Source organism: Chinchilla lanigera, unplaced genomic scaffold (assembly GCF_000276665.1).
Source record: "Chinchilla lanigera isolate Chin_1 unplaced genomic scaffold, ChiLan1.0 scaffold00029, whole genome shotgun sequence".
NCBI lineage: Eukaryota > Metazoa > Chordata > Mammalia > Rodentia > Chinchillidae > Chinchilla > Chinchilla lanigera.
The window spans coordinates 13,670,684-13,697,573 of NW_004955430.1; the positions used below are offsets into that span (position 1 = coordinate 13,670,684).

At 39.4% G+C, this 26,890-nt stretch overlaps 1 protein-coding gene across 2 annotated transcripts in view; it reads right to left on the minus strand.

The window, feature by feature from the left end:
- Znf385d (zinc finger protein 385D) overlaps nt 1-24,886 on the minus strand; it is a 303,956-nt gene extending 279,070 nt beyond the window's left edge. Inside the window, exon 1 of one of the 2 annotated variants that reach the window (XM_005387469.2) lies at nt 24,542-24,886. In XM_005387469.2, coding sequence (XP_005387526.1) covers nt 24,542-24,563 — 22 coding nt within the window. In that variant the 5' untranslated portion in view covers nt 24,564-24,886. Of the gene's footprint in view, nt 1-23,704; nt 23,911-24,541 lie in introns of those variants that run through there. The other variant, XM_005387471.2, reaches the window with a different exon arrangement.
- Nucleotides 24,887-26,890: the final 2,004 nt, after the last annotated feature.

The following is a 26,890-nucleotide window of genomic DNA, read 5'->3' on the forward strand; positions in this document are numbered from 1 at the left end:
GTTGCAATAATAGAATTTTTTCCAAGAGGAACTATTTATATGATAGTCCTGTGATCTATATTTTTGAAAAATGGCATAACTTCTCCATAAAACCTAGGGTGGCCTGTGAATCCTCTGCAAGGTCTCAGCCAGTACTACAATGCTGGCATTTACTCTGCCAGCTCCAAAATCCAGGAGCAGTCAGACAATTTAAGATTCCCTCCTTGAGGCTGAATTTTAAATTTGAATTCAGATTTAATCTGACTAAGTGCAACAGGAATACTGTTCTACATTCCGTTTGATAGGAAGAAAGAATAAATAAAATCCTTTGGTCATCCTCCATCCCTCAATGATCTAAAATATCTTTCTCATTGCTATAAAAAGAAACAGTCCAGAGAAGAAAGCGCTAAGTTTTGATAGACCCTAAAAAAGATTCCCACAAAAGAGAGAAAGGATTCTTCTATCTTTAAATATAAAGAAATTGTTTTAGGTATTGTTTCTTTGAGGTTTTATAATCAAACTGAGGACAAGGAAATCTACTCAGGAGGCTAACTAATTTATTTTAAAGTGTTTTTGATCTTTAAATCTGTTAGCTATGCTAGTAATATTTATTCAGACCATTCTAAGTTATGCAAGTGAAATGTGATACTTTAAGGAAATGATGCATTTTTAAATACACAGAGCCTTTCAATTGTAGCTTTTAAAGATCAGCATGACATCTGGAGCTAAGCCTGGCATTTTCCTTCTGCACTATAATAGTATCCTATCTTTGAGAGAGATGCACAAACAAATAGCAGGGCAGCACGGGTGGTGCCAGTCTCCAAGGAATGCCATACACTAAGTTAATGGTGGCCCCTAGTAAAGCCGCTCTTCCTAACAGACATTCTGCACAATAGCTTTTCCCCTCCCCTGTGGTTGGGAAAACCATCAAGCAGCTCTAAATAAAAACTCTTCCTTGAACACCATACTGTGTAAACAACAGATATTTTGTAGAATATGTATGCATATCCCTTCTTCTATCTCCCACTCTCCCCTTTGTCTTTAAAAACCAATGCTTTCAAGGACATGGTGTGTGCGCCCTACCTGTTTGCCTCACCATTTCATCTCTTTTTCCGTAACAATAAAAGCATAGTACCCACAAGAAAGGGCAAGCCTGCTTCTTCTTTTTGCTTTTATCTTGAGACAGGACCTCACTATGTAGTTCAGGCTGGCCTTGAACTCACTATGTGGCCCAGACTGGGCTTGAATCTGCAGCAATCCTCCTGTCTCAGCCTCCCAAGTGCTGGAGTGCTAGGACTACAGATTTATGCTACCATGCCCAATTTATGCCTGTTTTTTACGAGTCAAAAAGCCAGGGATGGCGAACCTTTTAGAGCTTTCAATGATAACCAACAGCCCACAGTGGCACATGTGCCATAGGTTCACCACCACTGGCTTCGTTGTGAGGGAACTCAGAATCTGTCTTGCTCCCAAGTGGGCCAGATATCAGCCTGAGCATCACTATGGCCTCCAAGATGCAGTGTTGATTTTCTTCTTCACACTCCCCCCTTGAGTTCATTAAAATTTCCCTCCACACACCTCAGACTCTGTCTTCTGCTCCCATGTAACCTAGAATCTCCTGCCAACTTTCATACCAAGGTCAGATTTTTTTCCCCCCATGTTCCAAACTAATTCCAAAATCTGCTGGCTCTAAACAAAGATCTGCAACATGTAAGTGACTCTAACTGTCTCTAAATCTACAGTGCACTTGGTTTCATCCACTATATCTTCCTGCTTTCTTCCCCTCCACATTTCTGCACCTCCGTGTGAGCTTGCTCCACCTTCTAGATTTTGGGTACAGGAGCCACCTGTCTTCCGTTGGTCCCTGTGTCAATTAATCTTCACTGGCAAGTGGCCTGGATTAAGAGCTCCTTCAGAGGTGACCGGATTATGAGGGCATTGACCTCATCAGTGAGTTCATACTGGAACGAGATATTCGAAGAAGGTAGGGCCTAGCTGGAGAAAGTGAGTCATGGGGGCACGGCCTTGAAGACTGGTCCAGGTCCCTGGCCACTTTTGCTTGAGCTCTTCACCTTCTCTGCTTCCCATATGCCATGACAAGAGCAATCTTCCTCCACCATGTCCTTTCTCCATGTTGTTTCTTTCCTAGGGCCAGCCTACTATGAATGGAAGCCTTGGAAACTGAGAGCTGAAATAAACCTCTCCTCTTTCAAGTTCTGGATGTCAGATATCAGGCCGGGCATTGGAAAAGCTTCCCAATGCAATTTCTTGGGCCCAGATGTACTTCTTCGAATCTAGTCTCTCCCTTTTATCCATCTACCTACACGCTGCCTTCTCATGTTGACGTGTCGCAGTTGAGTGACACATCAGGTTAGGACCCGTGTGGTTTTCTCAATGCTAAGTGAGATGAAAGGACCTGCCCAACTGGGACAGAAGCATGTTCCTTCCCAGGCACAAGTTACAAAAATAAATAAGTTTTAGTTGAAGACAGAGAAACAAGGCCTATATGAAGCCATCATAAGACACATACTCACTTTAAGAAATGTAAATACATTTAGTGAAGAAGCCATTTTACTTACTGTTGCTAAAAACCAAAGTTTAAAACACCTGAATTTGTTATAATAAAACAAACAATACAAACCCTACAACTTTCTGAGGCTCTCTTACATGTCTGGATAGTTCCTGCCATGGTACACTAAAATACATATTTTGTCACTTTATAAATGAGGAAACTCAGCCTCAGTTGGTCAGGTGAGCTTGCCCAACTCCCTCAGCTAGTTCCCGGAAGATAAACAGTTTAACTCGTTAAATCTGGGCTCATGTATTACTTTCACAGTGAGGCCCACTCCAGCAGGTTGGCCCACTGCTCTAGGGCTGTAATTGCACTTGCCAGATCTCTCCTTATCTGCATCCCTCACCCACGACACTTACTATATTCATGCATGCTATATGCTTTACATTTGTTGTTTAGCATCTATCTCTTCTTTCAAAAGTGTAAATTCTTTGAGGGAAAGTATCTTCTTCTTTTGTTTGCTTGTTTTGTTTTTTCCTTCTACTCTCTAGAACATAGCAGAGCTCAGTATCTATGCAGGAAAGCTACTAATACAATGCCTAAATGTCTACACGGCCTACACTCTGAATGACAGTTCTACAAAACCTCTGTTCTGAGTGCAGAAATAGAAATCGCATTTCATTCCATGCTGAGCCACTCCCTTTGACAAAGATTAAAGCAGGGTGATCAGGAGGTCACTGATAGCAAAAATCGTCGTTATATGTATTCAAATGCACATTAATCCTTGATGTATAAGGATTTATAAGCAACGCAAAATTTAAAAATAATACAAGCATAAAAACTATCATTGTCCATAAGGAACATCTCTTTAAATATTGGTTTGTAGTCACTGGCTGGATGACCTCTACTCAAGCTCTTTTAAGATTAACAAGAGGCCACACTTATAACTTACAGTAAAAATAGGTTATCTTACCACTGCACTGTTTTGAACATGAAACAATCATGTCCAAGGCAGTGTGACTCGAGGAGTCTGACAATCTTGTGAACTCTCAGGAACTCCAGCAAGACTGAAAGCTCTTTTTCAGAAAAGGTACTTTACAGGTATGGTCTTGGGCTCACCTAGCACCCTACCAAACCAACTTTCTATAATCACACAGAATCAATCCTGAATCAGGTTATTGACAAGCTGAAAACTCTGGATCAAAAAGAGAATAGGGGAGGCTTAGAAGAATAGCATCAGCCCAGGCCACTTAAGCTGCACCTTAATCAACCCAGATGACTCCACTGCTACCTGTCAGATTCCAGACCCACAATACTGACTCAGCTAAGGAACAGGAAAGGGAGACTAAGATCCCCTTATAGCGAGAGAGGATTAATTGTACATCCAATTGGGAGTTTATCCGCCTTGGATTTTGTGTGAAATTCCCCTTAGAGCCACTGGGATGCAGGAAAGGCAAGCCTTGGACATCTGATCACAATGCACAGTCTTTATTTCTTTGTTTATTCATTCTTCATTCACTAATCTTTTACTGACTATGTTGCTTTCTGTTAGACAAGAAAATGCTACATCTATCCCTGAGAATATTATATTGCACATACTACGTACACAATCTCACGGAAGAACAACACTGTAAAGAAACTGACACAAATATTAAGAGTTTTGGCCAGATTCATTCAGCTAAAAGTTTTAAGACATAAACTTGACCATAAAACGTAGAACTCAATGTTTTTCTCAGCACTGTGTCTGGGATAACATGACCTGCAGAGGCCTGCAGTCTGAAAATAGACTGGACCCCACCACAAATATCTGTCTTATAACTTGAGTTCCTGACGGTGAACTGGTGATGTCCAGCACTGCCCTCCCACCCTAGCTGAGCAAAAGAACCCTTTACACATTATTTAATACTCATTTGAAACCAATACATTCATTTTCCTTGCTAATATATAGATATACAAAAAACAGAATGGAAAAATTGACTCAGAATCCAATGCCAACTGCCCCTTAAAGAAGAAAGGAGGAAAAACAGATAAAACAGTCATTCCACAGCTTTGAGTACCTGCTACATATCAGGCACTATTTACTGCTTGGGAAAGAAGAGCACACAAAAAAACTAAAGCCCTAACATAAAAGAGCATTATATCTCCAAAAAATGATGTAAAAATTCTAAATTCTCTTCCTAAGTCTACTGACTGCTACAAGGTTTTTGCATTTTATTTCAAAATGTACATGGTTATATCAGTACAGTTATCAAAGAGCTGTCTTAAGTTTTTACTCTCAAAAGGATATATTCTTGCCTTCTGATGCTTACATTCTTTACCGGTGGTTACATTCTAGAGATTTTTCTATGTTGTGACATACAGATCTGCTTTTTTGTTTTCATAGCTGCATGCAACTGCAGCATTTTGAATGCTCCATAATTATATCTGATGTTTCTCCCACAGCTGTTGACTTTTGTTGTTTTAAAACCAAGGTTTCATTTAACATACTTAATGATATATCATTGAGAGGTCTTTTGGGAATACAACTACATTTCTTTAAAAATATGTTAGAGTAATGAGTATTAAATTTAAATATGGATATGGATATAAAATCTATATATATTATTTAAATGAATGTAAGATATAATATTCTGGTTTTTGGGTGAAATTTGCAAAAAAAATTTCTGTTCACACAGTTGTGTATAAGAATGTCTTATCCGTGCTAAAATCTTGAAATTTTGTTCAACTCTTTAAAATTTGCCAATTGCTAATTGAAAGATTATACGTGTCTCATTTGGATGTGTATTAATTAATTATGAGTAAAATAAGTGTAATTATGAGTGAAGTTGGGTCTGTTTTCATTGTTTATATATTTGTTTGTAACTTGGCTATTCATTTTTTCTTTTAAATAAATACTTAGAGCAGTTTTGGATTAATAGACATATTGAACAGCAGAATACAGCTATTTTCCATATGTCCTCCGATCCTACATGTACAGATCCCCATATTATCAACATCTCCCATTAGTTATATGTTTGTCCTAAATGATGTACATTGTTATGGTTTGTATGTGGATGTCCCCCAAAGCCTCACGAAGTTGTGCGGTGGATTTCTAGAGTTTATGATTGATTCATGGTCCAATGTTGGGATTATGGGTGTGAGTGCTACACCAGGTCTGGAGCACATAGTTTGCATACAATGTAAGGAAGGGAAAGAGGCTACTCCTCTCCCCTTTTTACTCTTGCTGATTTTGCTGATTTCTGCCACCATGAATGGTTGCCCTGTGTCATGTACCACTCTACCTTGGAGCCAGCCAAATATAGACTGAAACCTCCACAAACTCTAAGCTAAATAAACTTTTACTTCCTTAAATTTAGGTGTCAGGCATTTTGTTTCAGCCACGAAAGAAAAGTAACTAGGACATACATACACAGATAGCATAACAACCAAAGTGCATACTTTGGGATTTATTCTTGATGCTACACGTTCTATGCATTTGGACAAATGTGAGATGAGATGTATTCACCATACCAGCACCACTCAGAGTTGTTCCACTAACCTAAAATTTGTCTGTGCTGTGCCTGTTCATCCCTTCTTCCCTCTAGCTCTTTGTAACCGGTGAACTTCTGCTATCACAGTAGTTTTGCTTTTTACAAAATGTTATGTAGTTGAGATCACAGAGTAGGTACTCTTTTCATACTGCTCTCTTTTACTTAGTAATAATCCCTTAAAGTTCTTCCATGTTTCTTCACAGCTTGATAATTCATTTCTTTTTAGTGCAACTAATATTACATTGTCTCGAGGGGTCATAATACTGGATGGTCCCAAGTTTTGGCAATTACGAATAACGTTGCTATAAACATCCACACAGACATAAGTTTTCATACCCTTTGGGTAGACACCAACGAATTTGACTTCTGAATCACATGGTAACAGTTTGTCTAGATTTGTAAGAAACAGCCACATTATCTTCCACGGTGCCTGCATAATTTTGTATCCTGAATGTTATTAAATGAGATATCCACACTCCAGCTAATGTGTTCCAGAACAATTTTTTGAAAATATTATTCTTTTCTCCATTGTATTGCCATTGTTCTCTTGTCAAAAATCAGTTGACATGCTGGGCATGGTGGTGCACACCTGTAATCTCAGTGCTTGGGAGGCAGAGGTGAAAGAATTGCTGGGAGTTTGAGGCCAGCCTGGGCTACACAGTGAGTTCAAGGTCAGTCTGAACTGCACAGTAAGACCTTGTCTCAAAAAATAAAACAAAAATCAGTAAAAAAAAAAATATGTTTGTAGGTCTGCTCCTGGATTTTCAATTCCACTGGTCTTGGCTATTCTTGCACCAATAACATACTGTCTTAATTATAAAAATTTAATAGTAAATTTTGAAGTATGATGGGGATAAATCCTCCAAATTTGTTCTTTTCATTAAATATTTTGTTGGCTGTTCTGGGCTTTTTGTTCTTCATGGAAATTTTAGAATAAATTTGTGTTTGTATCCTTCATCAGTTCTTAGTTGTCTTTCCTTATTGACTTTTATAAGCTATTTATTTAAAAATTTAGTCATTTATCAGAGATTGATGTCATACCTTTGTTTCCTAATTTTATCTTTCGTTTTTTGTTTAGTTTCTGGATTTGTCTCTACCTTGTTCTTAAATTTATTTCACTAAATTTATTATCTCTCCCTTTTAACAGCATTGCATTTGTACACTGTAAGAAGGCCTTTTCTAATACAAGTATAAAAATTTTTTTGCCCTGAATTTCTTCTGTGTACTTATAGACTCATTTTTCATGTTTCAATCTTTGGTCAATTTGCTATTTATTTCAATGTAAGAAGTGGAACCGGAATCCACTTTGTTTATTTGTGTAAAGGTTTACCAAGTTGTCTGTAAATAACGTATGTTTCTGCTTTTACCAGTGAGCTGAATGAGATATTTTCATTATATCCTCAATATCTAGATACAAAAGTATTGATAGCTACCTCTTGAAATTATAAGCTAGTTTTATTACCTATCTATTACTCTGGAGCAAATTATTTAATTATTATGGCATTATGATAAGTTTTAGGGTAACTCTCCCCTGAAAGAACACTCCTTTCTCATTACTTCCCAGAACATTCACTTATGTTTCTTCTTTAAGATAAACTGCAGTATCATTGGCTAGTTCCAGGTCAATTCCTGTCAGTATTTTAAGTGCAACTACATTACATGTACAGGGTAATTGGTGAACATCAAACAATCTTATGATATTAAATTTGGGAGAAGATTTGAAAATACTGATTCCTGGACTATCTCCATGGAAACTAAGGCACAGAAAACCTAGAACTTATAGGACAGTCTGGGATCTTGTTCAAGTAGGTCTGGGAAATGCTACATATGAAAATTTAGGGGAAAGAATATTCCTTATATAAAGAAATAGTTGATCTTTCCTTTAAAAGGTACGTGGGGTAGATCCTTTTAAAGAATTTGTAAAATGTTTATGTTCTTAAGATGATGAAAGGCAGAAGAGAGTAAAAGTGAAGAAAATACTTGCTTGAAATTTTGGATACAGAGAAAAAGGAACCATGACTTACATAAAACATGAAAGAAAGACTGAAAAAGATGGGAAACTGCATAGTTCTGCAAAGTTGCAAGTTAGGATGAGATAAGAGTAATAGAGTAATTTAAATGAATTAAAACCTCCAGTTAAACTGGGGCAATGTGTGGGCTGTACTGACCACTTGGACAGGAAATATGTAGCCTATATATCAGGACCAAACAGTGCAGGATGCATTGGATATGTGTGTGTATGTGGCTGGGATATCACGTCTACAGCTACACCTTGAGACACCAAAATGTTGCTTGAATCTGAAGCATAATAGAAACAAATCAGGAAACACATTAGGGACAATTATAGGATTCCACACTAGAGATAAATCATGTGCACTGCTGACAGTGACAAATAGGATGAGGGAGACTTGATTTTCCCCAAGGGACTTGTGTGGGATGCAATGATTTATGGCTCCAACAAGTTTTACCCTTTTATCCCCATAGGTGAGGCAGGAACAGGTAACTTCAGGGGTGGAAAAGATTTCTGAATTCATTAGACCCCATGGAGTGTAGATATCCACCCACACTCAATCTAGTGCAAATCATGGCAGACTGGAGCCCTCAGTCCAAGAAGCAAAGGTTCAACTCTTTGCTCTTCCACTTTCTGTATAATGATAGGAAAGTGTCATTTCCTTGTCTACAAAATGAAAAGTGCAATACTCATCTAAACTTATTGTGCAGAAAAAATGAGCACCAAACACTGAGACCAGAGATGCTTTCTATCCCCTCAGTAGAATATTTTACAAAAAGGCAATAATGTGTAACTATATTTTCTAATTGAATATATAAAGTCTCAATAGTGACAGCTACGTAAGTCAGTCCCTTTTGTTGCATTTGCAAGACCAAACTCTATGGAAGGATATATGTATATACCCCTCAGTTGTTTTTACATGGGAAGGAAGCACACTGTTTATATCTATTACATTGTTTATCCAATATTGGTATTCCTCATTTTTTTATTTTATGGACTTACAGTATTCTAATTCAGGGCCATATTACGACTTTTGTTTTGTCCTTCCTAAAACAAAAAAAGCTCTTTCCAATTTTACTAATGAAAACAAGGATCATTATTTTGCATACAGAATTTTTTGTGGACATGGATGCTAATATCGATAGGGTGAATTCTTAGGACTGCTGATGCTAGACATATTTAATACAAATGGGTACTGCCAAATGTCTTACAAAAAATTTTATTGATCAATTTCTACATCTGTTTCTCCCATTTAGCATATAATCACTGCTTTCAAATTGGTAAATCATTTATGTGAAAATTGTCTCAAAGACCTCTTAGTGAATATTCAGGATAGAACAACATAGTCTTCCTACAATTTTGTCTTTGCTCTCCCTCATCCAGTCTATTTCACTTCTATTGTGCTAATTACATCTGAATGGTAGTTTTTATATTCACAAAAAGCAGTGGCGCCATAAAAGAGAAAGATGTGCTATGCTTTAATAATGGGGATAAATACAGTGGGCAAAAATGTACCTCATAAGTGAGATATTTCTTTCCAGCTTCAAAGTTAGAAGACTAATCTCTAAATTTTTTAAATCGGTTAGATCTAAAGCCAAACATAATCCAAATATGGTTGAAAGTTTCACTTTTTTGGAGCCAGTGAGTTTAAAAAGGTACAAATACATTTATATCATTTCATATTTCAGATTTTATTTCTTCTATTTCTAATGCCATGTTCTACTTTTTGCAGCGTCTTCATTTAGCACAGATCAAGCTCAGAAATAATATGTAATGTCTATAGTACCTGTGTATAGTAAGAAGGAAAATGCCATATTTATTAAAGAAATATCTCCAAGCAGTTTCTATCTGTTTGTCTGCCTATCTATATATCTTATCTTATCTTATCCATCTGTCTATCTGTCTATCTATCTATCTATCTATCTACCTATCCATCCACTTACTCCTTAAAGAAGTTATGAAGTAATATTGATTTGATGGCTATATGCCATTATTTCTACACAAAAGGGAAGATCATAAGGTTCAGTTATGTGCCCGAGGTCCAGTGCATTGAAAATAGCAGGCACCTGATGTAAACCATGACTTTCTCAGTAGATACCTTATGTACCAAAATGTTTACAGTACCCTTTAGTGTTTTCTGTCCGGCACTCTTGAAACACTCCTGGCCAGTATCAGTAGTAGGAGACAGTTATGTAAGGTAAGAGTGCTTACTTTTCTGGTACTTGTTACCAGCCTTAAGGATAATAACAGCCATCTCTGCTAAAGCAAGAACAGTACTAAAAGCCCTACTGTACACAGATTATGAAGATGGAGGGACAGACAGTTAGCTTTTCTGTTCACGATTACCTGCTGTCTCTTTGGACTATGCCTAGTCTGTGCCACAAGAAAGACAATTAAATGAAGGAGATCACTAAATCACTATACTTAATGATATGCTAATTAGGAATGATATGTGGAAATCACATTCTAGTGTCCTGATTTATATCCCTTCTGTTCACTCAGCCATCAAGTTCTCCCCCATATTACTCATTGCCCAAGACTTACATAGCATGCAATAGAAAAATCTCATACAGATGACAGCCTGAGATCTCACTGGATGGCTCACAGAAAGATGTTACATTATGTTCCTCATCTTCTATTTTACATGAGAAGAAAAGATTAAAAGATCTAACTGTCCAACCCCGTCAGGATTGAGTGGTTTCGCTGGAGCTGTCTAGAATTTATGTCAGTTGACTCCTTTTCTCTACCATTTATTCTGCTAGAGTTATGAGATATTCCTTGCCTCATTTTTTCTGCACAATAAGTTTAGATGAGTATTGCACTTTTCATTTTGTAGACAAGGAAATGACACTTTCCTATCATTATACAGAAAGTGGAAGAGCAAAGAGTTGAACCTTTGCTTCTTGGACTGAGGGCTCCAGTCTCCCATGATTTGCACTAGATTGATTGGTGCTCCAAGGGTCTAAAAGAAGTTTGAAGGCCAGGGATATAGCTCAGTGGCACAAGCATCTGCATGGCAAGCGCAAGGTCCTGAGTTCAATTTCCAGTACCAAAAAAATAAATAAATAAAAGAGGTTTGAACTGTTATCTGATAGGAAAATATCACTCAACCCCGCACATGGCTGGCACACTGCTGATGTGCCCAGGAAGAACGAAGTGAGAAAAAAATCTGTTGTTCCACTTGGAAGAGTACGGCCCCTACATCAGGCAAAAACTCACAGAAGTAAAGGTCATAACACTTACTAGTACACAGCTGATAAATGAAGCTGGTAAATACTGTACTTAGCATTATAAGTCACAGTGGGAAGAAGGGTTAGTGCTGAATGTTCCCCTGAGTAAGATTTTTCCGTCTCCTGCTCTTGTGTGGACTTCCAGGAAGGAAATGGAGATCTTCCCTTGATCTCAGCTTCAAATCCCTCCAACACCACATGGGTGCTTGTTTAGCAAACTGAAAGGAGCCGTTTGTACCTGTGTTCACTTGTGCCCATTGCATTTGGAAACTCTGCTGCATTTGAATAGTGAGACAATGCTCACAGGTTTTGGTTTTCTGAAGCTAGGATTTAGCCAAAGTCAACCAAACAGCAAGGAGGGGAGGCCTAGGCTTTGAAGGCAGACATCATGCGTGTGCCCTCACCTCGCCACTCAATTTAATGTCACTATGTAACCTCTCTGCATTTAGTTTCCTCAGTTTTAAACAGGAATACTGATAACTCTTTCATCATTTACTGTTGTGAAGACTGGTAACTAACACTTGGAAAAATGACTTGTGCAGACTCGACACTCACCAAAACTTAGCTACTCTTAGTCACACTCTGCCTTGACTACTAGCATGAACTGCCAGTGTATTCAGTTTACTAATTTACAAACTGAGACTTGAAGCAATTCATCCAGTTTACTCACTAGACCAAGACTTAACGTTTAGTTGGAGCACTGCCTATAGCTAGATACGTACATTTATTAATCACTCAGCCTCTATTTTCCTATCTATGAAATGGACACTTTGATCTTTTATATTTAAATGCCCTTTCTGAATGCCACAGGCTATAACTATGGAAAGCAGAAATGGGAGCAGACATTAAAATCTCCCAGTTTTGCTTCTAAAATGATTATGAGCGAAGTACGATTATGCCAGGTCCTTCCTGCCATCACATTTTTATGTTCCAGGAAACCAAGAGTCACTTCCACCTTGATATGCATTTGTTGTCTTGTCAAAAGTACTAGTTGACAGCAGTTCAGCTCAGATAACCCGTATCATGGAGCAATTTGCTGCTCTGGCAGCCCCACTTACTAGTCAATACAGAAATAACAACAGTGCACTTCGCATTTCACACAGCAGTCACATAGACGGCAGGCTACATGCTCTCCAAAGCACTTGGCACTGGACAGGAGGTGAGTGAGCTCCCTTTCCTAGGTAAGCACTAGCAAAGCTAGCCTCAACATTGGCTAACTGAAAGTAAGTAACCGGCAAGAGAAAGTGTCTCTATTGAAAAGTTGTTTGGTCTCTATTTTTTGGTCTCTATTGAAAAGTTGTTTGCATCAGAGAGAGAGAGAATCTCCACAGTTTGCCATCCAACTCAATAAACATTAATGAATTGAGGAAGCTTGTGCAGTCTCTGTTCTAGGAAAGGCACGAGTTAAAAGTCCTGCTTTTTCCTGTCCATGAGTCTCTTCGGGGGAAGCTGCAGTGGAGGTGCCGCTTTGTCCAGTGTGTTTTGTTTTAGGGATATTGATCGTTAGCAAAATGACGGGTCAGGAGATGGAAGGCACAGTCATTAGCTGCAGCCACCCCCACCAGTTGTTACAGAGCTCAAAGAAACACTAATGGATAAAAAAAGGTGGACAGGAGCAGGAAGAGCCAGTTCAGAATGTTCCAAGGTGGCAAAGTTGTAGCCAAACATTTCTTTCCCTAAACACCAAACAAAAAACATTAGTATTGATACCGGGGCCCTGCAAGCTGTGCACTGAACCAAATAGGACTTCACTCCCACTTGCCCATCCTGCCCTGTGGGGTACATCATTTATTAGCTGCCCTTTCTGGTACTGAGACGATATAGAGGAGATAACCCCCAGCCACCAGTACTTGATTTCGGGGGTACTTCTTCTTTGCAGTAGCAGAGAGCAATCCTGCATCGGGTTTATGAATAAGTGGCCATGGCTATTCCCAAACTGACAATGTTTCTGCTGCTTTACATATGCTGCCTAATTTAATCCAGTTATTTTTCTTCCTTTACAGATAAGGACTTTGAAGATCAAGGAGATCAAGTTACCCAAGTTTTTCCCACTCTCCATATTAAAGGTAGGGTTCACACTCAGGCTATTGGAATTAAAGTGACCAGTCCACCACAGTCTGCAAGATATTTTGTGCTTTAGCACTGAAAGTACCATATCTGGAGGACCTGGTCAATGCCCGGCCCAATAGCATGGCAGGTCATGCTAACAGGAATTTAAAATGGGCCACTCAGAAACAAGGCCTAAATGGGCCACTTGGAGAGTTAGGTCTGACTGCCCACATGTGCAGGAGACAGGAGCTTAGTGAAAAGATCTCTAAATCATTACTGCTCAAAATGAGTAGACCAGAAGGTTAGTGGGTGGCCCAGGAGCTTCAACACCATATATGAGTTGCTCAGGAAGGCAGAATTCTAGGCACACCAACTCAGATTCACTCAATTAGGATTTATATCCTACTACTATCCTTGAGTGATTTGTAGGAATATGAAATTTCAAGAAGCACAGTTGTAAAATCCTTTCCATAACCACACCATTGTGATCCTGAATCAAGTAGCATAATCAAATAGATTCTTTTGGGTAGCAACTCTATAGAATGTCCCAAGTAAAGAAGTTTTACTCCGGAAACCAGATCTGGGCAACACAAGGTGTTTTGTAAGCAGGCCTAGACTTCGTGCTACAGGCAGATTTCCCCAAGAGAAGGCAAGGCATTCTAGGGGAAAGAAAGAAACTTTCGAACTCAAATTGAAATGGGTTGATGTCCTTACCCGCCAACTGCTGCCTGAGTGATCTGGGGCAAGCTAGAAACTTAGGACTCAGGGTGCTCTCTGCAGAATTGTTTACATTATGCATTTCAGTGGTTCTCAATTCTGGATGTCCTACAGAATCAACTGAGGGTTTTAAAATAAAGTACAGATGCCTGATTCCATCACCAGAGAGTCAGATTTTACGAGACTGCAATGAGGATTTGATATTAGTTTCATTTCATACTTCTCCAGGTGATTCTTTTGTACACCCAGGTTTAGATGCACTGGTTTTCCTTCCTTTTAAGGATGATGGTGTGATGTCAATAAAAGAGCGGTATCAGCCTCTTGTACAAAGCAGCATTGAGCCTATTTTAAGTACCTTCCTCCGTGAGCAGGGACCATATCACCTGTGGGCAGGAGAACAACTCACAAAGGTGACACAAGAATTCTCTGAGGAAAACAAGAGGTCCATAAAGCCCATGAGTTCCTCACTAAACTACTCTTACTCAAAAAGAGATTCTACCAATAATAAAAATCAGGCAACAGTGCCAAAAGCAAAGTAATTTACTAAAAGATTATTATTCATGATCCTGCATAACTTTTTAAGGCAACATTTTTTAAGCAATCTGCCTTGTCTTGTACCTTTAAAAAAAAAATGATAAATCTTCCTTCGGGCATGATTCCAAAGACTCCCTGTAGACCTTTAAGTTATAGCTCACCATTCCTCAGGGCAGCTAATTAAAACACCTGCTAGTAATCAGAGTCGCCCATATTGCGCACTGCAAGGGAAACGCTTCACAGCAGTGAACCCAGCACTGCTTCAAAGCCAGGGCGCCATAAGTTATGAACTGTCACAGGCCTCCACAAGCAGGCTTTGAGAGAGATGCTACTAATTCCATACAATGGACAAGAAGGTTTTGCTTTCTTTTTTTTTTTTCAATAGCAGGTCTAGGCAACCAAAGAAATCTATCTTAAGAAGGCCAACAACATGAGGAGAAATAGATAAAAATCAATACAAAATCCCTCCTCCTTTCCTAAGCAACTATTAATAAACTCTCTCAGCTTTTGGTGCTTCTACCCCCATCCGAGTGCTGGAGCAGCAGGAATACCTGGTGTGGAATCTCAGAGTCCTGTCCCTGCTTTGTTTTTTTTTCCCTACCTTTCCTTCTGTAACTTCTCTTTGTTATAGAATAATGGTGAAGAGCAGATTATAAGACCTCTAGGGTACACTGAAACCCACAGCACAAAAGACTACTTGAGGAAGTAACCAAATCCTCACTTCCCCAGTGTTCTCAGAAATTTCGGCTGCAATGCTAAACTGTGCAGCTGGATGTTTATTTACAAGTTGTTTCATGTTCCAAATTCCGGTCTTCTCTTTCTAATTTTTGCCCATACTCATCACAAAGCCCATTTATGTGGTACTTTGAAGATTATGAAGCTCATAATCAAATCTCATTGAACTTCACTGTCAGATAGACTTCTTAACCCACTGGGTAAAGGAAAAAACAATAGGCAGACAGTGATTTACTAATGTGTCCAAACTTGCCCTCCCAGAGAGCAACAAGGTAGATACTTCAGCTGCCGGGAGTTGCCAAAAGCTCTTCAACTATATCCCCTTCCCTCTTGTAGCTTCCTTATACTCCAATGGACAGGTGAGATACTTTTGCAGAAAGCTCTCCCATTTTTACAGTGCTACTTCTGTGAGCCTGCAGGTCCTTGGCCATTTGCTTTGACATTACTTCTTGCCTTATGGTGGCTAACACCTGCAGGATGCATTTCCCAGGCTGCCCTGTCAGTCATGCTCTGGTTCTGTTCCACCAAGGCAAGAAAGAAGCAATGGACTGGAGTGTGAGGGGCACGGAGAAATGGAAGTATTTCTCTCTCTCTATGAGCCTATGGCTAGGTCTCCTCCATGCTTCAGTTTATTAGGCCTGCGATGGGCCTGGGCATTGGTCTTTGGGATTCTCTCTGATCTCTGCACTTACACCTTCCAGATTCTTGCTCTCCTAATCTCCGGATTGCCTCACCATCCCTCATGCAACTTCTCATCTCTTCCACCACCTCTATAGTACATTACCTGCATTAAAACCCATATACATGAATTAATTAGCATGGTTCCTATTTTCCACTCTGACCTCAGGAAATAAAATTAATTTTTTCAATTATTATACATTGTACATTGGTTGGATGAAAGCAAGAAAAAAATATAAATTTAATAGACTACTCACTTTGTAATTATTGTTATTCTTTTACAAAGAAAAAAATATAAAAACTTTGAGGTGACCTGTCCAAGGAGACAGCACAGGCAAGTGGAGCAGCTCGATTGAAAGGTCGAACATTTTTTCCAGTTTTGCAGCCCTGGAATAAAGACCAGGCTGGCATAAAATCTTAAACAACAGGGGGGATGTGGTCACTGTAAATATGAGAGAACCTGTATCATAAGTGACCTGTAATTTTTTACAAGCTTTGAATTAAATGGTAAGAAAGCAGAAATAGAAGCCATAAAATTTAAATAAGCTACAATATCTGATACTGTTTTGAAGAAACCCAGGCAGCAGAGAAAGCCTGGAACTTTTTTAAATTCTACTTTAAAGAGACAAAATAAAACCCAACAAAAACAGTACAGAATTTGAAAACAAGATGATAGGAAATTAACAATGGTTATTATATTGCATCTTATTATCTTCAAAGTAGTTGCTGAGATATGGTATTTTTATACAATGGAATACTACCCAGGTATAAAGAAAGATAAACTCGAGGCTTTTATAGAAAAATACATGCAACTAGAGACCCTATTCATAAGTGAAATAAATCAGGCCCACATGTGTAAACATTGTATTGTATCCCTAGTGAAAGAATCTGAAAGAGTAAATAAGATTGAAAAGGTACAACAGATGCAGTGAAAGGGAAAGAAACTGCTCAAAAAGAAAGAACAACTGGGAGGGGGGAGAAAGAGCAAAGAAGAAAGGGTAAAGAAAGATATGTATATATAAACAAGATAGCTAAGATGACTGTACTACTAATTTCTATTAGTTCATTGAAAGGTACAGTAAGAGGTTATACTGATCAATTTTTCATGCTTATTTCTGGTAATCTGAACAACAACTTTGTAGAAAGTCTAGATCTTTCCTGAAGCTAAATGTCCTAGGTTACCTTAGGCTTCTATGATACTAAACCATAGATAAAGTCGCTTCAACAACATTTATTTTTTTCATTCTGGAGGTTTGGAAGTCTGAGGTGAAGGTACAGCGTGGGCTGGTTTCAGGGAAGGCTCTTCTGGGCTTGCAGACAGCAATCTTTTGACTGTAGACTCACATAGTAGAGACAGGAAGCTCTAGTGAGGCTTCCTTCCCTTATAAATGCATTAATCGCATCTGGAGTACTCAAGCCTCGTGACCTCATCAAATGCTAGCTACTACCCAAAGGCATCACCACCTAACACCACAGTATAAAGCACTATGGCTTCAACATATAAATTGGTTCAACATATGAATTTGGGAAGGGCACACACATTCGGTCCATAATATTGATTCATGCCTGCAAGGCAGTATTTAATTTCTGTGATGATTATTTGTGGCAAAAAGATAAGGCAGAATTTTCAGACTTCTGTCCTTGTGAGCCTACAAAGTCAAAACACAAACATATCTTATGCCCTACCATTTGTATTCACTTCCTTCACTATTAGCTAGAATATTTTTCTAGAATTACTAGTTATAAATAACTTCCATTCATAACAATATCCTTGGCACCCCTACATTCTCAAGTCAGAGCACTGGTTAGTCTCCAGAATAACAAATTAAGATTCTGCACCTTGTCACTGTCCAGCTGTGTGACCTTGAAAAACTTATTTCGATCACCTAAGGTTCAAATTCCTCATCTAAATGTAAGAATTACTTTTTATCTTCTTCTTGCAATGGGATATTTTGAGGATGAAAAAAGCATAATGTTTACCCATTTTAAAAAATACAAATTGCTATACACATTTGAGAAACTGTTTTTATTACAGTATGTTTATATTCATTATTGCATTTTTATCCTCAAAGCAATCTGCTGCATGTGCTTTCCCTCATCATGAAAAGGCGTGAATATGAGAAGGAAGTAAGAAGCACAAGTTTCCAACAATCTTGCAAACAGTAGTAAAAAGTAACTGCCTTTCTTCTTCCATCACAAACGATGACCTTCAAAATTCGTGACCTTCCCAGGAATTTTTAGCTATTTGTACAGAGAGTCTTTTGCTGCGCCTTGTGGTGAGAGAGGGCCACCCCATAAAGCAAAGGGCAGGTGCGAACTGAAACTGTAATCAGGCGCGCTGCTATGCAGAATAATCCCACCATCTTACACGACAATTTTAGGGGTGTGTTCAGTTTTGTACACTGGTCTTGACACTCCATAGAGTTATCTCCCTTCTTTTCATACTGCAGAGCCCAATGATGCAAGAAGCAAACAAAAAGAGAAAAAAAGACCGTAGAAGTCATTACACTGAATTTATGTTCTAATTTTTAAGGCCTAGTCCTTATTTCTATGAATTTTTTAATTGCAACTAATGTTTCAGGATCAAAAAGAATTGTTTCTTTCATCAAGGGAAAGGTATTGTTTTTCACAGGAAACACTGGAGTCAGAGGATGAAGTGAGGAAATAGATTTTCTTCCTCTGTGGTCTCCATCCTCCATTCAATCTAGAGCATCCAATACATATTTCTAAGTGCGTGGCACTGAGCAGGGTGCTAAGGTTACAGGTTCAACGACATGCATCTGTCACAGGTTCTCAGCTCACCAACTCCTTCCACAGTACCCCGCCCTCATCTCCTACCAGGTGCTATGCTTTGGGGCAGACAGCATTGCTTCTGAGCATGAGTCCTGATCCTGCTGCTGATTTCCCTTCTGACCTTGCACAGGTTCTCCTTCTTTTTCCTCTCAGCTTACAGAAATGTGATATTTCTAGTAGGCAAAGACAAAGAAAGAGAGAGAGAGGGAGGGAAGGAGAGAGAGACAGACAGGCAGAGAGAAGAGAGAGAAAGGGAAAGCAAGAGAAAAAGAGAAAGAGAGGGAGAGCACTGAAAAACTGAAGGAAGATAGAAGGGGTGCTCCCATAAAGATTCAAATGCACTTGAGGTTTCGGAAGTAAGAGTTCCGTGGAGATACCTTTCATATCAAAAGCTGTGCAAACCTGGAGCTCACATTCAGTGAGGTCTGACTTCCAGCTGCTTCATACTGACTTTAGTGCTGCCACACAGCAAATTGTCTTCCTATTTTCAACCCTAGCAATTTGGTTCAAGCATGATCTCAACCACTGTAAGCTTTGATATTTCTAACTACCTCTTATGTTGTATTTTCTCTCAGTGCTGCCTATCATGTGTGAAATTCTGTTGCAAAACTAATCTTTGAGGGAAATGATATGCAATGGCTTCTTTAAAGACAGACAGAAAGAGGGAAGGCAATGACCTTGACCTTTGTTGTTTTTGACATGTTTTTCACAGTGTAATACAAATAGAAACATCCCTTGCTCAAGGTCAAAGTAGAAATGGGTTTCTGCTTATACAAGCGTCACTCTTTCTAAAGCAGGGAGAGCTTTGAGAATTAGCCTTATGACCTGATTTTTTAAATCTATAATGTATGGAACAGTTATTGAACCTGAGAGCCAGTTGTGCTCAAAATTATTTTAATATTTATCTTTTTCAATCCGTCCTTAAGTGTTACGGCACAAATGATGTAAAAAAGATGCAGGGATGTGTAAATGCTGAGAATGAGAAACACTACTGAGGTACTCGTACAACAGGGCATTGTTTGATGCTATGTTGTCTAACACAAGCTCATAACCAGCCTATCCTGTTCTTTGCTTTTTCAGCCAAAAGCAGCTACGGCCAAGCTTTCTGAAATGAAAGTCAAAAGAATGCACAAATTTAAAACTTTTAGTTGTATTTGTGAATAACTGTCCCACCTCCCCCAAAAAGAGTAACTTCATAAGTCCTCCTTATCTCATGAATTTTGGAACTTACCCCTTAAATAAACTTTTTTTATTTCCATATAATTAGGTCAACTAAAGAGATCCTTTAAAAAGATAGAAAAATTATTAGCTCAAACATTAAGGCTATACTAAAGAACCTGTGTTAGTGACGAATTGATTCAATTTGGAATTTGGCTTCTTAAAATAAAAATATCTTATGAATTTAAAAGAGAACTGTGTTAAGAAAGAAATCTTTCCTGTTTTGAAGCTCTGTTTGATTTCAGGTTCTGTTGTATGACCCTTTCTGATACAATTCACCCATCATATTCTCCATCCCTGTTATATACTTATTGCCCGACATTGAGATTCCTTTGTAATAAAATGTAATGGAAATGACTCCAAAGACTAAAACGGAGAATACAAGTTCTTTCCTAATGATTCTGTCCCCTTGTCAGGCCCAGAGAAGATAGAAACAGCTCCAGAGTGTATAGATAGGCTCTAGTGGACCTAATTCCCCATAACAAATCACTCACTACAAACTAATTAGAAGGAGTTAAATGTTTCCACTGAACAATGTAAAAAAGAGGGATGTTTTTCTCTGCTCCTACTGGTTTCTGATCATTTGCTTTCTCATAACCTTGCATTTGTGTTTCTAACGTACTGCTTTGGAGGTGAAACTTGATGGTCCAGCCACACCAGAAGTGTAAATGCTGACTGAAGAATGTTCAAAACATCCCAGGGGAAGAACAAAGTCTTTCCTCAGACAGTACAAACGTGCCTATTATAGTCAGAGGAATACGACTCTGGTTTAGAATTGTCTTAGCTATTGTATTAAGAGCTTCCTCAGTAAAGTACTTTTTGTTATGATAGGCACACCACTAAATATTTTCCCTACTTTTCTTCGGCACTTTAAAAGAGATAGCTGACCCACAATTAACATCAAGCTGAACTTGAATGGCTCATTCACACTTTCCACATTTTGCTTGCCCTTTTCTCTAGGTTTAATTAATATGCTATTAATAATAACTTTTACAGTGAGCATTAATATCTGTCTCCCATTTCTGTTCATTTGTTAAAAGTGTATAATTTCATTTTATTTTTCTGGAGCATTTTCCCAGCTGCAAACTCACCAGAGTCTCTATCTGCTTGAAACAGGCCTGGATAAACATACTGATTTAAGGCCACATAGAATTTTCTGGGTCCAGCCAACCTCCCCTTTCTCCCTGACGGAAAAGGGTAAGGCACGCATGTCTCTGCCAAACCGTGGGTGATTTGTGCGGGTGGCATGACTGCTGTCTACGACGACTCACCACTTCATCAGCAGAGAAGGGTGTCAGGCCAGATAGGAAGGGAGGTACAGTGCTCAGAGCTGGAGACAGTGTACAGTTATAATCTTCTGCCAGGCACTGAGCAGCTGCCAGGATGCGCTCAAGCACAGAACCTGCCCTTCATACCAGCACACTCTCTGAACCACACTGGAACCTGGCAGCACTGCCTGTTGTACTGACAACCACCCACAGCCTCACTTCCGTAATCTGGGAAGAAGTCTCCCAGCTGGTTTGCTTTTATTTCTGGATAAATTATTAACGGCTACTCATCCTTGACACATGTAAGTTTTAACTGTAAAATATTTATTGGGGCGGGGAGGGTAACATCATAGTATTTATTGTTTTTCCCTTGCTTTTCCACCCCGCAGGATGCTGACTGGGATTTTTCCTTGCTTCTTTCTTGCCTGTGAACCTTATGTTTAACTCCAAGTAATGAATGCAAGATCGATGCAATAAGTAACAAAAGTATCCACGGTGACTGAACAGCAAACTCTTAAATCACTGCGCAGTAAGGACAAAGGAACAGTTATTGAAAACACTGCACTCAAATCTCAATAGGAGATGAGGCTTAAGTCATTAAAAGGGTCCATTAGTCTTGTAAGTCTGGGACAGCGCGCTCAAAACATGACCTGGAAATATTACACATTCCACCAACTTCTCCACACACACAAGAGACTCCAGCTGGGCTAGGAGAGGATCCAATGGCCCAGTCCCTAAGTGGAAAGAGGCTTAAAGAAAAGCAGATAGGCTGAGCCAGCAACCATTCCTCAGTTCTATCTGAAAGGGAGCACCACCTCACAAATCAGACTATTTATAAAGGAAGTAAATTGCTGCTTTCATATCAATTCACCTAGTGCCACAGCATCCTCAGGCTCTCCATCACTCCCTGCCAAGGACACAAATAAAAGATTTCTGACACCTCTCCCCCATTTGCACAAATCCCTAGAAAATCCCAAGAATAAGGCCCTGCTTTCCTTTTGTCCCTGTTTGCCCTGACTTGATAAACCAGTTGCAGTTGAAACATTAAGGAAGTAATTGTCAACCAGTTTGCAAAGTGAAAGCACTGTTTTGAAAAATTACCTGAAATCGATGAAATATTAGATATAACCAGAGGCACACATAAATATACACACACACATACATGCACATACATGTATCTATACATATAGATACACACACCTACCTAGTCTCAGAGGTTTGCAAACATTATTATGCTACTGGATTTTTAACACGCCTGGAGTGTTCTACTCCATGCTTTTTGCCCCAGATCTTGCACATCACATTTTATTACAGACAGTTGAGCTTTCAGAGTTCTGGATGTCTAACAGCTAAAGTGAGGGGCTGAATAACGTCTAACAGCTACAGAGAGGGACTGAAATAAACACCACTCCTCAACACACATGATTTCTTCCAGGAATAGAAAAACATTCTCATGTTAGAATTATGGTGAGACTGAACCATGTTCATGACACAGAGGGCAACTTTAGCCCTGCTTTTTTAAGAGTTTAGTTTCATCTGAAGTAAGTAGGCCATCACAGTTCAATTCATACTATTAAAAACTTGCATTACACAATGAAACTTATTCCACTGTGAATCACACTGCTTCATAAGACAGCTGGACTAGCACACAGTGAATAACATTAGCTAGCCCAATGACTACTTCTCCAGTCACCACACAAAAATCCAGTACAGCATGGATGGTATTTGACTAGTACTTTTAGATTCCACTGCTTCTCTGGATAGCACTGCTTGCTCTCCACATTCACATAAAGAATCCTTACAAAAGCCTGGACACTTAAAACTAAAATTAAAATCTTTATCATCTCTCAATATCATTACAGATGCCAAAGTTTTATTTTATCTGAGACATACTATCTTTGCAACCTTTTGCATTTGTCAAATACATGCACGACAAATACTGTTCTATTAATTGCCAACAAACAATCTTATCACCTTTATCATTGCTCCCTGGAAAGAGGTGTTGCTTCACTCCGGATTCAGCTTAAATTTAACTATGAAGTCAGGGTTGTTTCTTTCAAGTCAATTTTGGATATTTTAAGACATCTTTTCTAATATGACACAAATTACAAGGAAATCAAAACTGCTGTCAAGTCAACTAAAGGCATTTAGCTTTTGCAACTTGCGTTCCTTCCATACTTTCACAAATGTTTCAAACGCTCAAGAAAACAAAACAAAGCAAATAATAGACACAGAGATAAACACCCAATAAACTAATAGCGCCCCAGTCCAAGTATATCTAAATACTTTTCTAAACTGAGAGACATCTCTAGATTTAATGTTTAAACCAAGGGAAGAATCACTAGGAGCATTTCACATTTTAGAATCATCCCCTGGTCCCTCTCCAGTTTCCCTCAGAAACCTTTTAATATCAACGATTCCCTTAAATGACAGCACCAGATGGGACTTACAGTAGGAAAGCATAACTTCTAAGGCGAGGAGCGGATATTCAGTCCAGAGCCTTGGTTTCTTCCTATTTAGTGAAGCGCATTTACCTTCTCTCCTAGCAGTAAGTTGCAGCCTTACAGTGCAAATGCACTGCTCTGAGCCCACTTACAGTGCTCAGCTGAGAGCCCAGATCAAAGCGTCCACATGCTTTCTGGAAATGCAGGCAGCTCAGCTGAAAACCTAAGGGAGGTTTCCACACTGGCACAGAACTAAACCGCACAAATGTTTAACAGCTCTGAGACCTCTAAAGGTTCTAAATAATATGCATTTTGTGGGAGGCTGCCTTCGCCAGAGGAAGCACCGGGATGGTATGGAGGAGAGTTCTCAACAACTCAGCCACTGCTCACTAAGGGCATGTTTTCCTCTGCTGACAGGGAATGAGGGAAAAACCCAAGGCTTAATGAAACGTTCATATTGACTAAGCTTTCACAGCATCAATACTACAGGAACTTTGTTTCACATTCCATTAAGTTAGCCCGTGCCTTCCCACGCTGCACCATTTCTCCTCTTCACCTAGCTTTTCTAAAAAAGCCAACTTCATGCCTACAAAGGAAGGTAAAGTTTATCCACCCGCGCCCCTGTCTCTCTTCTCTTCCAACTTAAACTCATGGCTAATTAGCAGCCCCAATTGCAGCACAAAGAAAGCTTTGAAAGCGGCACCAGAGACGTTCCCCAGTTGCCAACGGGAGGTAGGCTTCATGTAATATTCCCGCAGCTTAAACATTATTTTTTTTAAAGGCTTGTCTGCCTGATGAAGAGCCGGGCACCCCCAGAATTACATCATCAGAGCCAACACTCACCAAAATACATTATGTTTCTCATTAATCAGACAGCTGGAACCCCACCGCGGCGGCGTCTTCAGCCTCAGCTCGCACCCCAGGCTGGCACGCCAAGCAGCGCCGTTTCATGCTACATTCGGTGGAAACGTCTCCAGCGTGGACAGCAGGAGCGCCGAGCGTGCCTGCTCCGTGGGATGAGCGCCTCGCAGGCTGCCCTTCCAGGGCTATGATCCCCGGCCGCTGGAGCGTGCGCTCGGGCTGCCTGCTGCGCTGCCCATCCTTACTGTAATCCGACTCCTCCTTGCGATGTCCTTGCCGCGCCTGTGACATCAGGACTGAGAGTACTACAAACAGACCCCCCCCACCCCACCTCACCCCACCCCCAATTAGCAGCCGCTCCAGGAGGTGCTCCGCTCGCCTGCCTGGACCAACCATGGCTCTCGGGAAGCTGACGAGCCCGGAGCCTTGGGAGGGGGCGGAGTGAGGGGCGCGGGAAGCTCTCTTAAAGAGAGAAGGGGCTCAGCATCCACCCAGGAGAAATTCGCCAGTGTGCTGGAAGGAGTCTGGGTGAGGCGAAATCTGCCATTAACGTGTAATTAGACACACTTTTATCTCACTCTGCCTGAGAATGCCATCATCCTCACCCAAAATTTAGTCTCCCCTACCAAGTTGAAAAGGCAGTAAGAAAGAGGGATTATGCAGTGAGCTTGCTTTCTCTGCTCTAAGCTTGAAGGTTTGTTATTGTTTGTGATGTTTATTCATAAAAGGAATCAAAGAGGAACTCGAATGATTATTACAAATCTAGTAGGGGTTTTAACCTAGAAGTGATCAGTTCACTGTAAGCTAGTAACTGACAAACAGTAGTTCTTATTTTTTGCGAGTTTCCTGAGTTAGGTTGACGGAGCCACATAAAAATAGCTGGTGATAAAAGTCACCTCCCAATTTTCACAATTCACATTTGGAAAGCACACTGAGGATGAAATGATCTTTAATCCCATAAAGAGGAGAGACATTTAATTTTATAGGTAGCCCAAATTATGTCAAAATACAAGCCTAGTCATCAACAGCTCTACACACACACACATACACGCTCACACCACACACCCACACACACACACGCACGCACGCGTATGTGTATGCTTGATCTGAGACGAATGGTCAGAAATCCAAAGCTTAGCAAAGTCTCTGGCTCCTCCAGTGTATAATGAATTGCAGTCTTCATCTTACAGAAAAGGATTTTAGAAAGAAATCCCTGAAAACTGAGCTGATTAATACTTAAGTGCTCAGCATGGAAAATAAACTCCCATAGCAAGTTCCCTTTCCTAAGGACTCATCAGTTGGGGACCCAATTTATCTACTAGACCATTTAAACTTAAAAATTTATATTAAAAATGTATGAAATTAAGAACGAGATGAACTGCAGCCTCTGTAAGAAAGTAATTGGTGTATTTTTAATCTGGGCTTTTATAAACTGTATTAGCAAATAGTTCTACATTTTGATATCAAAATATTCCATAGCGTTTCCTTACACAAGTTTATAACTCTTGGTGAGTTCCATGTGCATTGGAGCTAAGGTGCTGACGCTCATAGTAAGAACTTTCTGTGCAATTTTGCAAAAATCTTTGTAAAGAGTGCTTTGACTGATATCCTCTCTCACACTGTATTATTAAGGACTGGGTGAATTTTGAATAGGTTATCAAAATAAAAATCGGATCCACAGTGAATCCTAAAGTAAATCTAGTGCAGTACTGTTCTTTTAGAAATACCCTTCATTTAAAGCAATTTTTTTTTTTTTTTTGCAGTACTGGGGATCGAACTCATGACCTTGCACTTGACAGGCAGGCACTTATGCCACTGAGCTATATCCCCAACCTTCATTTGAAGTAATTTGGAAGAGGAAATTTTAAATAGTAAATATCAGTTACATTTTCACTCTTTTTTAAAAATTAAAAATAAAAACAATGTTACAGGCAAATATTGAAAAAAAACCATAAGTGTTTTGTTTGTTTTTTTCACTTTTTGGACAGATGGAAATAGTCCAAAAGTACAGTTAACAGCCCTTCCCTCAGGCAAAAGAACCATCTGTGTTGTATCTTATTTATGAGACCATTCAGCTGCACTGACCTCTTAAGTGTGCTAGGGGGCACTGTAGTTTAATGTTACAGTTTTGGTCCACTTGAGTTCCTGTAGCTAAAGGATACAAGTCTTAAGAGTTGAGTTTGAACCAAGGCATTTGAAACTCTAAGGGTATAACCTCATCATTAATGACATCTTTGTATTTTATAAGGAATTTTCTTGTGTGTCATTTTTCCTACTAACAACTTGAGATATAGGAAAGTAGATATTATTGATGTCACAAATAAAAAACCT